This window comes from Pleuronectes platessa, chromosome 20 (assembly GCF_947347685.1).
Source record: "Pleuronectes platessa chromosome 20, fPlePla1.1, whole genome shotgun sequence".
Taxonomy (NCBI): Eukaryota; Metazoa; Chordata; class Actinopteri; order Pleuronectiformes; family Pleuronectidae; genus Pleuronectes; species Pleuronectes platessa.
Genome location: NC_070645.1, coordinates 11246842 through 11262499, shown reverse-complemented (window position 1 = coordinate 11262499; position 15658 = coordinate 11246842). Strand labels below are relative to the sequence as shown.

Sequence of the window (15658 nt, the reverse complement as noted above, 5' to 3'; positions counted from 1 at the left end):
TGTGATTCTAAAGGATTTAATACTTTGGAACGTTACATTTACCCAGTGTTACAATTAATTTAGTCTGGAGAATGTTATATCCTCAGAGGGTTTTGAAAGGATGCCCGGTGTAGTTGTAGATTAATTGGACTGTGTAAATACTGTGGTCATGGACTGTGTATAAAGATGGAGGACATGAAAGGTCCACAAAAGTGACGATAAAGTCATTGACAAGGGACTTTTTGGTTTGAGACATGGACCAAACCAAAAAGTCAAACCACACATTCAAGTGCTAATTTGCTAGTTTGGTTTCATTTAGCTTTTTGATGCTATAAAAATGGGGTGAAATGTCATGATTGACAGCTTAGACCGACTCGTGACACTATATTGTCACTATCCCCCGATCGCTGCTGCACTACTCATATCTGTGCTCAGTCTATTCACTCAGATATCAGGTTCTGTCTGTTTAGAGAATATAAAAGTATCTACTCATGTATTATCTTATTATGCACAGAAGCAAATCATAAGCAGTGACATTGCTGTGATCATAATAAACACCAAAGCCAGTTAGTGTTAGCCACGAGGTCTGAGTATGTATAGGATATTTGCTGTGTTACAAATTGCAATATGTCTGCAGCTGTTGCTCGATGTCACATGACATTGCCAGGCATCTCTCACCACTTTGCTAATTTGCTGCAAGGAAGCATGAACGACCCTCCCGCCAATTCTCATTGTCCGGTCAGGTAGATATTGCTCATGTGATGTGGAGGACTTGGAGTGTAGTATTCAAGTCACTGAAACCCCTTCACCACTGAGCTGCCAAAGAAGAATGAAAGGAAAGACTTCATTCTGGATATCAGAAAATGGCTACAGAATCTCAGGATCCATATCTACCATGTTGTACTTCAGATAGGTCAAATAGCAGCTTCACATGATAATAACTCGGTTAGCTTGTTTGAAACCATTATTCATGTGCTGCCCAGTTTCCTATCTGTCACTTTGGCATTGTGGATTCCAGGTCAACCACATAAAAGCAAACATTGTGGTCGTTGTCAGCCGTTTGAACCAACCCTACTATTTGTACTTCTCCCTTAATAACCCTGCAACTAAGCAAGCTCATCCTTTTCTATGTTTCTCACTTCATCATGTCTCTCCATCGTGTCCTCTGTGCACGGTAGGGGGTGAGCACTGTGTGAGAAGGTGATTAATGATATTGTTGGTCGGTTGGCCAGCTGCCATGCAGTTCTGGACCGGCTCTGACCGGCTGCTTGCTCATAATCACGCCTTTTTAAAGTGTGTGCGTCTGCAAATGCAGGTGGTTCTGTGCATATGCACGTTAGAGTTTTTGTGGACATGCAGTGGTGCACATCATAACATGGTTATTATTGTGTGTTTGATTGGCACTGGTACTAATGAGAACAGCAAGATGGTACAGTTTTGTGACTAGCATTCTGCTAAATAACTATGTTATTAACAGTACTAACATATATGGACCAGTTCATACCTGACCTGTTGTTTCCCACATGTATGAAATGAATGATTATTTTGTATGTTGAACCAGGTATCAAGTGATTTATGCTTGTTTTATATCCTGGGCTTATCATTTAATTAGTCTACATGTGCATCACTTGATAATTAGGGCCTTATTGTTGCATGACACTTGCATTGCTGTATTCTACAGCTGTAAACAGTCCTGCCCAGCCATCCACATCCCCTCCATTTAAAACGATAATATGTTGGATACCTGCCAACCGTACATCCATTCATTAATGTCTGTATTTGTGTCAGCCCTTTTTATAAACGTATCTTAGTCCTGTCTGAACTCCTCCACCTCTTTCTCCTCCTCCAATTTGTCTGCTTTGTTTATTCTACACACCAAAGCAGGACAACCTCCCTCTGTGTGTCAGACTTTACTAGTTTTATCCCTGAAAGCACTGGTCTTCCTTTCTGAGATTTTATTTAAAATCACAACCTAGCAGAGTCAAAGAAGCACAATGATGAGGTTTATTTTGGAACAAGTGATCCAATCTGAGGTGGTTATAATCCTGCACTCAAGAGCACAGAGAGAGTGGGAGGGAGAGAGACACTGCATGGTTTTGTGTGTTTCTGTGTGTGTGTGTGTAGCACAACCTGCCTGGCAGGAGTGCAGTGAAGAGGTGACAGTCTGAACAGTCAGATCCATCACACTTCTGACAATCCACACCACAGGCACAGGGCTGAAAGGCCAGGGAGGAAGAAATACTTGTTTTATGCAGATTAGGCAGAAAAGACATCTGAGCATGCTCCTGCACATGTGGAATTACAGGTTGTTTCTCTTTTGCACAAGCACACTTTTATCCACTGATTCCTCAAATAGATTGGAACTATCTACTCATTCATTATCAGGAATAGCAGCTGGAAGCTGCAGGAAGAGGGATTAACCTGACGTTATCATAACAGAACAATGACACTTGCGACTAATGAGACCGTCACTGCACTGACACAAGCCCTTTCAAATTCTGAGGACCTGTTCTTCTCACCTCCTCTTATACGATTCTCTTTTTCCATCCCAAGTAATAATTAACTCCAAGAATAGCCTCATTAGACTGTTCTATCACACAGACATTACCAGGAAATAATCGAGGTCTCTAAAATGAAAAAAACTGGGGTAGGTCAAATACTGAGTGATATAATCATATATTGATTGTCAGCTTCATTATTCACACTCTCACTCCTTACTTTTGCTTTGCCATGGCTTTAAGGGCAACAACACCACACCACATGCTGTGTTTGGTTTTGACCTTTCATTGTGTCTGGATATCAGAGAACAAACAAGCCAATCTTGCACTCGTTTTTGCAGTGGAAGGAAAGCGAACACCTTCGGCCAAGCTACCAGTCCGGCCTAGCTCAGTGAAACAGGATCATGAGTGTGCTTGTGTGTCAGCTTATCTTTTCTTCAGGGGATCAGTACGTTTGGAAATCCTGTAGTAAGGCTGTTGGTGGTGCTTTGAGTTTGGAAATTGATTATTGCTTTATTTTTCCATGTTTCACAATGAGGACCTAGTGATGTGCTTTAAAACAATATTTCTTAGGAATAACTTTACTACCTTTTTAGTCCATATGTATGTGGGCTGCTCGTCAGTGGACTCATCGAACTATGTGATTATGTTGTTATATTTTCATCTCACTGCCGTCTCTCTGTGTTTCTGTGCAGATCGAGCGAACAGCATCAGCACCTTGGACTCCTTGGACTTTGCACGATACTCAGACGATGGCAACCGTGAGTCGGACGAGCGAGTGGCAGGTAAAATGAACCGTACAGTCGAGACTAAACATCTGAGGGACCCGATTTACGTTCTGGAAATCAAAACTGGAGGAAAGAGAGGATAACAGAAAGTGAGGGTATCATTGAAATGCAACGGGGTGCAATAATGTCCATGCAATCCAAGCTATCAAAGTTTAAATGTGTTTTAAAATGACAAAATACTGAGCATACATTTGATGTCAGAATACACAATATAGTTACATTTGTCATATTCTGTATAATATTTTGTTCAAATGTCAAATGTTTTTATCACAATGTCCAAACATGCACTGTGATTCTTTTCTTAAACGTGTCTGCGGTGTTCTTGCGTCCTCGGCTGTCGCCCTGTTGAGTCAGTCTCTGGTATTTTTGGTCACAGGGTCTGTCTCAGCATCGGTTGATATCACCCCCCCCCCCCCCCCCCCCACCTGTGGCCTCGTCGTGACTCACCGTTAGATAGTTCTTGTCAAATACATTAACACTTGCGTCTGACACTGACTCCGCTTTTCATACTGTGGCTTTAAGAGCAGCCGCTCAGGCACGAGCAGCATGCGAGTGTGAAACAAAAAATACACCTCAAAACCCTTTATATTAAATGTAATGCAGAAGAGAAAGTGCAGTGGCAGTTCGTTTGATATCAACTTAGTCTGCCTCTTGTTTTCATCTTTGTATTTTATACTCGCAGAAAAGTCTTCAGAAACATTTTTTGGTGATCCGATTTTTTTTCTATGTTTGTCGACACAACATTACTGTGAAAGAAGGACATTTTCTGATTTGTTAATGTCAGTAAATATAATGCATTACTTGAATAGTGAAAGTAGACGGGATTACTACTTTTTAAAGGTCTTAATTTGAGGTAAAGGTGAAAACACCTACAATGTCAACAGTGAACTAGCTTGATAATGGTTTGTAGCTTTTATCAGTTGATGATAATCAGATATAGAACAATGCAGGGGCTCAGTAAAATCCATGCAGCAGAGATGTTGGTTCCATGCTCCCAACTAAAGATCTTTTTTAAATGAATATTATTATTAACACACTGCCCACCTTCCCCCAAATTGGCACCTTCCCCCTCCTCTCTTCCTTCCTCCCCCCTCCCCCTCTGATCTATTCCTCTTGCCAAGATGTCTGCCCCCCAGCTGTCTGACTCTGGGTTTTCTGGCTTTCTCCTGACGTTGATCAAACCCCAGAGAACAATACTGGACAAGTCACTCCATCCAGACTAGCTTTTTTTTATTGCTTTTTATTTTTTTTTTTGCTCTTCCTCGTTATTCAGTTTTTGGTTATTTCCATGTTGTTGCGCTTGCATCCTGTGCACTCAGAACAGAATATTGTGCCAGAGAAAAAAATATCTCTGCTATTGGAAAATTAAATCTCTCCGTTCATTAAGAAGAGACTGAACACAACCTGCTCTTCACTTTTCCTTTTGGTGCTGGGTTAATTCATAAAATTGAAGATGGTTGAAACCTACTACAGCACCTATTGAACTACAGTCCAAGACATTAAATCACAAATTTCGGTTTACAGATCAGAAGGAAGATTTTCAGTGCACAGCTATGCAACATTTTCCAGCTCCATCGCTTTTTACTTTTTGCGTGTGTTCTCTTTTTAAAAATCGAAACCTTTCCAAGGTCTTGTGTGCTCTTTTTCTTTACTCAGCGTGAGTTCTGATTCCAATTGTGCAAATGAACGTTTTTATCCAAATGCCTGGAGCTTCTGATTGGATAAGATTTCAGAAACAGCTTGCTCGTGTTTTTATGATTTATGTTTTTTATAAAACAAAAGACCCAATAGTCTAAAACAATAATTAAATTCTTATAAAAAAACATGACTCAATGAAAATTTTTATTCAAGTTCCATTTAGATTGTGTTTTTAACGTTTTCAAGAACCTGATCAGTGTCCTCTTGAGTGGCTTGAAACCAAATTATTCAATTGCTTGTTTGTAATGCATTTGTCTAGATAAAATCCTGTGTCAGACAGCTCCTAGATTACAACTGAGGTAACACTGGATTCCCATTTTTGTCAAATTCCGACTCCTCAGTGCTCTTAATTGGAGAAAACCAAGTGCGTCTCAATGCATTACACACTCTTGTCAAATAAGCTGTCATCCTGCCGGCTATACCATGATCCTCTGCTGCATGTGTTGCCCATGATTTGCATGCATCCTCTTTTTTTGTTCTTTTGTTTTATGACTCTTGAGATCTTTTGCGTGGTTGTTTTATTTTTCATGCCCATCTTTGTTTTATTCGTTTGTTCCCTGTCTTCGGTTGGATGCACTTCCTGTGTGTGTGTGTTGTCACTTCCTGTCCAGTGCTGGAGTTTGAGCTACGGAAAGCAAGGGATACCATTCAGGCTCTGCGCGCCAACTTGACTCAGGCAGCAGGTGTGGCGCACTTTTAACTTCTTCTCCATCCGAACCCTCTTTTGTTACATCCTTCTCTCTTTCTGTTTTCAAAGAGAATTCCTTCAGTTTAGCAATGCACAGCGTCTTTTCAAACTCATCCAATGTTTTCTCAATTTTTCTCAGAGAGCGAAGGGCCCTCTCAGGAGAGAAAAAACTTCAAATCAAGTCCTGAAATTCAGGTGGGGATTTTCTAAGTGCTGAAAATGCAAAAAAAAGCAAGTGAATGTCTTTTCCTTTTGAATTGAAAGATTCACCTGAAAGTTGTGCTCCTTTTTAAACCCCAGCGAGGCCTTGAGAAATCAAATTGACGGCTTCTCTTTCCTCTCTACCTCAGGAGCCTATACGTCCACTGGAGAAAAGAGCCTTAAACTTCCTCGTGAATGAATATTTATTAAAAAACGAGTGCAAACTCTCATCCATCACCTTCTCTGATGAAAACGATGATCAGGTAAAGATATTCCTGGCTGCCTCATGTTTTTAAGAGAGAATGACAAATGAGAGCTGTGGGATAACAACTGGGAGAAAGTCTTTCTTTATGCAGATGACAACTTGTACAGTGCCACGTTTACTTACATTGTTTTTCATTCGTTTGCAGGATTTTGAGTTATGGGATGATGTCGGCCTCAACATCCCCAAACCGCCTGACCTATTACACCTCTACAGGAACTGTGGCACCCCCCTGTCTTCGCCTCGGAGCATGGCGGATGTGTCAGTAGGGATGGATTTGGGTGATCTTCCAGGGAACTGCATTACCCAAGATCCCCCGAAGAAGCCTGACCTCTCGCAACAGGTATGCACGTACACGTATGGGCCCAATTCATTCATTTACTGTTGTGTTAGGATTAAAATGCTTCTCGGCTAAAATGCTTGTGTTACGAAAGCGTATATTACTTTGGATGTAGCCTGTTTTTAATTTGCTTTTTTCCTCTAGCAACAGAATGAAGTCGTGCAAGAGCTGGAGTACCAGATCAGCCTCCTCGACAATGAGAAGCAGAGCCTAGCTGAGCAAATAAAGAAACTGCAGAGGTGTGTGCATGAGTGCATATTTGTCTTTATACACCGAGTCTGTGTCTAATGCAGGGTGTGACACCGCCTGCAGTTGTGCTACATATTTCATTCATTATATGACCACTATTGGCATTCCATGGTGTGGACATGCCCTCCTGTATTAATGCTGCATTTGTGTACCCACACAACAAGGACATTCACCACTATTACAAGGGGGAAACAAAAAACATCCAATTAATTATAAAAGGATTTTCAGCACTTCAGGGCACATCATTATCGTAACTGAGACCAAAATGGTCCACGAGGCAGAATCAGTATGGAAATGTTTCCCCAAGCATCACCACTGCATGTAATTACAGAGGAAACCCTGCTCCAATACAAGTGGAAGTTATTTTCCTTCCTTGTGGAATCTTTAATTGCCACCATTAGGTTTCCCACAAACTTATTTTACCACAATATAGAATAGTTGAGACATAACTGTTCTACCACTAGTTCTGAATGTTAGAGCTCTGTTTTTCATTAAAAGAAGTATGTAGGGATTTTTATAGTTCTCCTATTTCCTCACAGTGAGATTCAGACCCTGAAGAGGACTGTCTCCTCCCCACCTCCTACCACACTGGACCTGAGCTCCCAAAATACATCCAACCCCTGCTCCTCCTCCACCACTGACCCTCTTTCTGTGGTATGTGGTCAATTTGAATATGCAATATCCAGACTTGGGCGGGGGGAAATTATTCCAGTGTTTTTGCACATTTGCTGACGTTTACCCTCCTGGTCTTGCCCTCAGCCTCCCACAGACAACGGCAAGTATCTCGACATTCGAGGGGTCGCAGAGCCAGAAAGTGCCCCGGACCCCGCCTCCACCCAGAAGACATCACAGTCCCACAACGAGCTAAAGAGTAGGCCTGCTGTCCAGTTTGATAAACCGAACAGGTGAGTGGTAACTCAAGCGAACAAGATATTCGGAAAAAGGGAAATTAATGTTGCCTAAATATCTTTTAAAAAATCTTCAAATGAGCCCTTGTCCTGATATGTATCGGTTATAAATCTCATTCAAGTATAATCTTTTCAAATTGGTCTCTAAGGTACAGTCAGACTTTTGTAATCCACTGTAAACTGAATGAAGATCACTGAAAATTACAGTATAAGTTATTCCCAATGACAAACTAGAGCCACATCATTCAGCAACAGTGTAGTTACAACATTTTACCACTAGATGGTGCAAGACAACAAGCCAGACAATGCAGCCCCTATCATGTGCATTGCTGCCCCCTTGAGGAAGTATAGAGGCTTGTCTCTTCCTTAATTTCCTGAGAGCACAAAGCAGTGGGAGTTCAACTTTTCACTTTTGGTCATGAATGAAACTTCCCTATTACTGTCCCACCCATGCTGTAGAATGCTCATTGAGACAAAGTCTGATTTCTTTGGTCAATGAAATATTGTGTTTCATGTATACATTCACATACACTATGTTTGATGGGAGAGCTGCTCTCAGGGAAATATCCAGATTTATTGTGGGGTGCAAATAAAATGGTGTGAACAGTAGTGACTGTTTTTGATTCTTCTTTTCCTCCTTTTGGTTGCGGTGCCTCAGGAAGTTATCCCCAGCCTTCCAGCAAGCCCTGTTGTCCTTCTGCAGAATGTGCTCTGACAGCCGCCTGGGAGCAGAGGTCAGCACGCACGCACAAACACAACGAGCACATTCATGACAACACAGCCTTAAAAATAATGCCCCTCTCGTTTCCAGGTGTCCCGAATAGCAGACAGCGAGGAAAGTGTGATGTTAATGCTGGGCCGCTGTCTCCCTCACATCGTCCCCAACGTCCTTCTTGCTAAACGAGAGGTAACGTCATTTCTGCTGCTCCCCCCGGCTCCTCTGTTCCCTCTGGTATCGCCTTCATTGCTGCCACCATCACCGGCTTCTTCGCTAAGTGTCCAATAGATCCACACACAGCAGCTAGGCAGAGCGGGGTTTAGCGTTCCAGAGAGTGCAGGCATCTTTATACTTCCATCAAAACTTTGCCTTTATAGATGGGCATATATTATCAAAATATTAAATTATCTTGATCAGATAAAACCTGTTTTTGGCCTCTTGAACATAAAATCTTAAGTCTGCCGAGTGAGATTGAAACAGCCCTGATTGGCATACAATCACAATTTATAATTACATTTTAAGCCCTTCAGAATTTGTGTCTTTGCATATTTCCTTAAATGGATGAACATCTTTTCTGTTGGGGATTCCCACATTCCACAATCTGCTGTTGTAAGAAAGTTGTATTTGCTATGAAAAAGCATCTTTGGTTTGTGCCACAAGGGATTCCCCAAATTCAACCAACACTGGACGCTGTGTTACACACAGCGGAGAGGCTGCTAGTCTAGGCAGAGCTCTAATTAGGGTGATTGCTGGTTTCTCTACAATAATCATACGAATGTCTCAAACCTAACTATCTAATTCTGCAATTAGCACATTTATCCATTTTGCCAAGTGCAGATCTGCCATACGCTTCACTAATCAAGAGCTCTTTAAGAGATTTCAAACATAGATCTTGGAAACCTTGCAAATATCCAGCTGACTTGTGTCTATCTATTGCGTGGAAATGTCATCTTCCACATTATGATGGGCTTTGTTTTCCACCAGCATCATTGCATTTCTCCTCTGCTCTCGTTTGTCCCCCTCACTCACGTTTGCTGTCCCTTTTGGCCTTCACTGGTTTTTATTTTTTGTTATTCTTCTCTTTCGTCTCACTCATTCTCTCACTCTCATGCATGCCCCTCTTCTAGAGAATGGTTGCACATCTATGCCAGGTGAGTCTTTCACGCACTCATCCGCATGGTTCTCACGTGATCTGTAGACCAAAGAATATAAAAGAATCCTTTAGGCTTCAACTGCCGTCACTTAGGCTCTGACTTGCTAGAATCTTATGTGTTTACAAAAAAAAACGTCTTTAGCAATAGCTATGTCATTCCTGAAAATTAATAATAATTGTTGTAATTGTCAGAAAAGAAAACATCAAAATGAATTTGCCGCCAAATTGTCTGCTCCCATGCAATGATGGCCTAAGGGAGACAGTTTTAGCCTTAGGTGGGTCTTGTACTGTATATCTCTTAAACCCAATGTATCTTCATCAGTTTCTGATAGGTTCTATGTCTCTTTTATTTGCTGCATCTCTAATCACTTTAAGTGCCCAAGCAGCTCTTCTATCTTTTTGAATTATTTGAATTAATCTTATGAAATACGCTAGCAACTAATTAGCTTTTATGACCATATAAAACTAATTTAGTTTTTAAGTCTTTGAATCAAGGTGTGCTGTGATACCAGGTGACTAAATATAAACCAACTGTCTGCCTCAAAGTGCTGAGGGAGATGTTTGCTTTTGTTTTCACAAGCTGTGTGTCAAAATAGATATTTATAGGCATTAAAAATGTATTATTCCTTGCAAGTTATGATGCAGACACCTACACCGGTCAGGTGTGCTGTCGACACATAACTGCTTGCATGCACTTTGTGTCTATGTGTGTGTGCCTCCATGTGTATGCAACTGTTAAGTGCTTGGATTTTTGCACACACTGTTGAAACGTTACACGAGACATAAAATACAGGGCTGCAAGAGGTATGTCTGGTTGGAGTGGTTCTCAGTCAGGCTGCTTTGCATATCACCTTGTTTATGGAGTTTTAATCAACTACTGGCAGTTATGAAGAACCTAATCTCTCTGCTCCATCAAGATAAACAAAGTTAAGGCAGAGCCGAGCCGAGCATGAAAACACGACGAGGCCTCGGAGGGCTCCTCGAGTTGTGTGGACTTTGCACCGTGTCCGTTAGATTCACTCACCATGACATCGCACACACACACACATACACTCGCACACACAGCTGCTCACACTTCCATCTTGCAACTTGAACCTCTCTAACCACCACAAGCCCGGAGACACTCCTTAAAGTGGTTCGAATGCGACACCCACTTAAGAACAAAAGGTGTTTGACTTGAAACGGTAGAATGATGCACCGAAACTGTGTCTGCCACCTGGCTGTATTATCAGACACGGTCAATCATTAAACAATATTCTTCAATCTTTCTTTTTGAAGTAGTTCTGCATTATCTTTGTTTTTGTGAACAAAGGGCTTGATTTATGGTCAGTTGCTACATCACAGCTTTATGATTCCCTCTAAATATCAAGAATGAAGTGTGTATATCTTCCAGGAAGCAGTAAATCTGAATATAAATTGCAATGATCAGACTTTTTTTTGCCTCCTGGACAGATTAACTGTGATATTGTTCTACCGGCCATATAAAGAACACTGACAGTTTTATCGGGGCAAAATAAAACATTGGGATTTGAGGTATATCTAAGAAATTATCTGTATGATAAAAGATTAAAAAAAGAGACAAAGGGCCCTATCTTACACCTGGTGCAAAGCAGTGCAAAGAGGCAAGGCTCATTTCTCTAGTTTGACGTACAGGAATCAGTGGTAAAATAGAATATGCACTTTCGCACATCTTAGCGCCTATGGCCGTGTTTGTTTCACAATAAGGTGGGTCTGGTGCATTGTTAGTGCATTGGTATTTTGAAGAAAGTGATAGACCAACAAGAAGCTTTAGTCTGAGAGTGCACTCTCATTTGAAGGGCACGCACACTGTTTATCACACACTCGTATCGGGGGGGGTTCTTTCTTACTACCTGCAGATCTGGCCTTAGCAAAGCATTCGAGCATGTAGCATCTGTCTATTAAAGTTAAGGGGAAACTGGTCGCAATTGGTTTATTGCATCTTACACACAAAACACACCCCGCTGCTTGGAGCAGTGCCCTATTGTTTTCACCGTTAAACTTGCAGAAGTGAATTGGAACACACCCTGAATTGTTCTTAACACTGTGTTCTTAGATCGTTCAATTGGAGCCCTAATGGTCCAAAAAACATTCTAACAGCTCTGTGAGGCTGCGTCGCACTGGTGCTTGAAACTGAATACTAATGTATGTGATAACATGCTCATGAAAACAATTCTAACATGCTTAAAAACATGCTAGCAGCTCTTTGAGGCTTTAACTTTTTGTCTTAGCTTTCGTGTTTTAGCTTAATAATATTTAGAACTCAGTTCCGAGTACACTGGAGGGTGAGGAGAATGTGTATAGGTTTCCTGATGTTTGGATGACTTTAGGCGAATCATAAGAGGATTAATAAAGTCATTAGAATTCCCCATGGGGGGGGGGGATCATGAACCTTAAAGTAAAGAAAAGTCAGCTGAGTACGTTGTCTGGGCACCCTGAATATCAGTGCTAAATTAGCTCTTCATATGTTTGCATATATGGAGGAAGGAGATGTATGGATACGATTGGATGCAGCCTTTTGCACAGAGTGGCCTTCGGACTGGAATGTGCGTCAGAGCTGCTTTTTTAAGTAAAGCATCAGGCCCTCCTGGCCTCTGGGTCCTGGCATCGCGCCGTCCACTTTACCTGCCCACAATGTTTACCCAGCTCTGCTAAGATGTTAAAACCTCCTGAAGGAGCCTTCACATCAGGAGCACAGGAGTTTACACAGAAATAGAGCAGGGTCAGTGAGTGGGTTCTGGCTTTTCAAATGTGCACTCTTTATGAATTCATACATTTGTTTTATCGGGTCAGTGCTGTCGAGTTTTTAATAAAACTCTCCTTGTGAAGATGTATGATTTTTTTCAGAGGCCTGGACAGAAGATTATTGGACTTGACAGTTAAATTTGGTTAATTTGAAGGTTTTTTTCCAGCTTTTTGATGCTTGAACTGGTTTCACCGATTTTGATCTTGTCATGTAACCACGTAAAATGACCCTCTGATCCTTAAATGCCATATTTTTCACTTTTTAAAAGATCGCCAACATGGCACTGACTTCAGAGTGCTGGTTCAGGATTCAGTGAGTCATCGCCGTCCTATCTTTACCCAAGTCTCACTGTCAGGTCCGTCTGTCTGTCCAGTGTTGGGGTTTTGCTCATTCTTCCAACACTTGGCAGGAAACTGTATCTTCCTGGAAAAAAAAAAATAACATTTTTAACTCTGTGTGCACTCTCTAATTTGGGTGTGTGTGGCAGGAAGGTAGGGCTGACCACACTCAGGCTGTGGAGGCCTTGTATCAAAGGCAGCTGCTCTTTAGCTGGAAGGCCCATGAACTCTATCTGAACTATGGGATATAGAACTATGTTTCACAAGGGGTAACTAGTGCATTAGGTGTGTGTGCTCGTGTGTCTCTGTATAGGCAGCTGCCTTCTGGGCGTGTGCATGCACTATTTACGTTCCTGCAGTGAGTGTGTAATTTGTATGTGCGTGAATCCGAAGCCAAACGAGTTGAGGTGTAACACCAACAAAGTATCGGAGGTAAGCATGGTTTCACTGGTGTTGGCAGACTCCTGTTGGTTTCAATGGTGACCATTGTGCTCCCCCCCCCCCCCCCGCCAATGTAACTCTCCTTTTCTCTCCTCTTTTCAATAAACACCTTTTCGTCCTATGCGAACCCCCCCCCCCCCCCCCCCCACTCCGTGCACCTCCAGGCCTGCTTGACTGCTGCCAACCATCCTCTGCCCTCTCTGTGTTTCAACTTCACTCTACTTTTAGTCCGAACTGATGCCACCTCTCCTTGTTTCTGTCTCCCTCTCTTTTTCAGGAGTTGATTCCACTCATCCTGTGCACCGCCTGCCTTCACCCAGAGCCTAAAGAGAGAGACCAGCTCCTCCACATCCTCTTCAACCTCATCAAGAGACCAGATGATGAGCAGAGGTGTGTGTAAACAGAATAACATGCAATTGGTTTAACATGTTGATTCATTTATAACTGATATATAATTGATTAGCCTCAATAAAGGGAGACATACTAGGGGTACATACCAGCATCGTCTTCTCATATGTGTTTTCGTGTGTGTGTCTTTTCTCCTAAGACAAATGATCCTGACCGGGTGCGTCGCATTTGCGAGACACGTGGGTCCAACTCGTGTCGAGGCCGAGCTCCTTCCTCAGTGCTGGGAACAGGTATGGTACACAACACACAGACAGACACACACACACTGCAGGGGGCCTCAGTTATTGCATATACTGCCACTGATGTTCACGTCCATAGTGTCCCCGAATGCAAAAGTGATAACATTTTGGGTTTTCATTGCCACCTGTTGTCACCTCAACGCCACATATTTTTGATCAACAAAACCTGCTACCATGACAACAACAGCTGCCAGCAGTTTGGAGGCTGAGAATCTGCCTAGGAAGATAAATGGCAGTTTCCAGAGGGCCAGCATGTTGATGATACTTGAGTTGTTTCCATTCCACGGCGGCTGCACTCCTCCCTGCCTTTCTCCATCTCTCAACTTCTGTTCCGCTGTTGCTTTCAACACTCTTTCCTCTACATTCTGTTCCCTTCTGCTGCAGATTAACCACAAATATCCAGAGAGGAGATTGTTGGTGGCGGAGTCCTGTGGAGCCTTAGCACCATACCTGCCTGTAAGAATAGCTTCTGCACACAGTATCAACAGGGGATGTAAATGAATATATGGCAGATTAATAACATATAAATGAATTATCTTTCTCTCTCTCTGCAGAAGGAGATCCGTAGCTCCCTGGTGTTGTCCATATTGCAGCAGATGCTCACTGAGGATAAGGCTGACATGGTCAGAGAAGCTGTGGTCAAGAGTCTGGGTATTATCATGGGTTTCATTGATGACGCTGACAAATATTCCCAGGTATGTGTGTTTGGAGGAGAATCCAGGATTTTGCAACAGCTCCTCTTGCTGTTTTAGTCACGTAGCTTCGGGGGGGTAGAATTTCTGGTGAGTCTTCATAAGTGTACATGCATTTGTGTACATGCGTGTTCCCTCCAGGGATTTGAGTTGATGCTGATGTCCCTTGGGGACCCGTCGGAGCGGGTGGTCAGTGCAGTCCACCAGGTCTTTATTCCCGCCTTTGCTGCTTGGACTACGGAGCTGGGCACCCTGCAATCTGCACTCATCCCTTCTCTGTTGGCACGTATAGAGAAACTACTTATGGTAAGGGCCTGTGCATTGCCATGTCATCCTCTGGTTTACCTACAGTACATGCTGTACGTGTGTGAGTACACCACATATCCTTTCCAGGATACAGAAACGGCACTGTGGATGCAATGCTCTCATCTATCCCTTCCCTCTACCTTCAGCAAGGAGAGCACAGTCTGGATGAACACAAGTTACACGTGTTCCTGTCGGCCCTGCAGTCTCTCATCCCTCCTCTGTTTGCTGTGGTGCTCCAGAACGCACCCTTCACCAGCAGAGCCAAACTCCACGGAGACATACCTGCAATAGAGGGTAGAGTACACACAAAAGTCCCATACATTCAAGTACAAGAGGGTTTACTTAGCAGGGCAAAACAATCCCTAAGCATAAATATTCACCAGATTTTCCACCGGATCTTTGGCTTTGCATGAATTATAATGAATTTCCATTCTGATCCTGTGTCCTGCAGTGACACGGTTCCCCAGGCCTGCTTCTCCCCTCCAGGATGTAGCCACAATCATCGGCAGCAGGGAGACGCTGAGTGCCCTCCTGCTTCTCTATGACCACCAGCTGGAGCACGAAGGAACCACTGGCTGGGAAAGCCTGTTGTGGGTGGTCAATCAACTGTAAGAGATGTGCACACACACAAATATAGATACATAAATATAACGTTTAAAGAAAGTTAAAGATGTGTTGCAGTACATCATCATTAAGTCAAACTCCATCTCTCTGCTCTGTCTCCAGCCTTCCTCTGCTCATAGACATTGTGGGTCGGATCAATGTGTCATCGTCGACTTGCGTCCACGAGTTCTCTCGCTTCTTCTGGAGGTTGTGTCGCACCTTTGGCAAGATCTTCACTAACACTAAGGTAAAGTAACGAATCAACATTTTATATTAGGCTGAGGATATCACAGCTGTTTGGTGCTGACATTTTTCCCCCCAAAGTTAGGTATATATCTCAATCTTGTCCCTCAAGATGTGCATTTCTTATATTTGCATCGAAAAT

At 42.6% G+C, this 15658-nt stretch overlaps 1 protein-coding gene across 8 annotated transcripts in view; it reads left to right on the top strand.

Annotated features, from left to right (window-relative positions):
* relch (RAB11 binding and LisH domain, coiled-coil and HEAT repeat containing) overlaps positions 1-15658 on the top strand; it is a 30410-nt gene that overhangs the window by 2465 nt on the left and 12287 nt on the right. For 4 of the 8 annotated variants that reach the window (XR_008333231.1, XR_008333232.1, XM_053413007.1 and 1 more), the window contains exons 2-19: positions 3173-3262; positions 5575-5646; positions 5791-5846; positions 6002-6115; positions 6263-6457; positions 6599-6693; positions 7243-7357; positions 7463-7608; positions 8270-8345; positions 8423-8518; positions 13303-13415; positions 13573-13663; positions 14057-14128; positions 14227-14367; positions 14506-14670; positions 14817-14964; positions 15122-15278; positions 15397-15520. Coding sequence is in view for 6 of the 8 variants with exons in the window: in XM_053413007.1 (XP_053268982.1) it covers positions 3173-3262; positions 5575-5646; positions 5791-5846; positions 6002-6115; positions 6263-6457; positions 6599-6693; positions 7243-7357; positions 7463-7608; positions 8270-8345; positions 8423-8518; positions 13303-13415; positions 13573-13663; positions 14057-14128; positions 14227-14367; positions 14506-14670; positions 14817-14964; positions 15122-15278; positions 15397-15520 (2066 nt within the window). In the remaining 2 variants the exon portion in view is untranslated. Of the gene's footprint in view, positions 1-3172; positions 3263-5574; positions 5647-5790; positions 5847-6001; positions 6116-6262; positions 6458-6598; positions 6694-7242; positions 7358-7462; positions 7609-8269; positions 8346-8422; positions 8519-9462; positions 9481-13302; positions 13416-13572; positions 13664-14056; positions 14129-14226; positions 14368-14505; positions 14671-14816; positions 14965-15121; positions 15279-15396; positions 15521-15658 lie in introns of those variants that run through there. The other 4 variants (XM_053413011.1, XM_053413008.1, XM_053413009.1 and 1 more) reach the window with 3 other exon arrangements.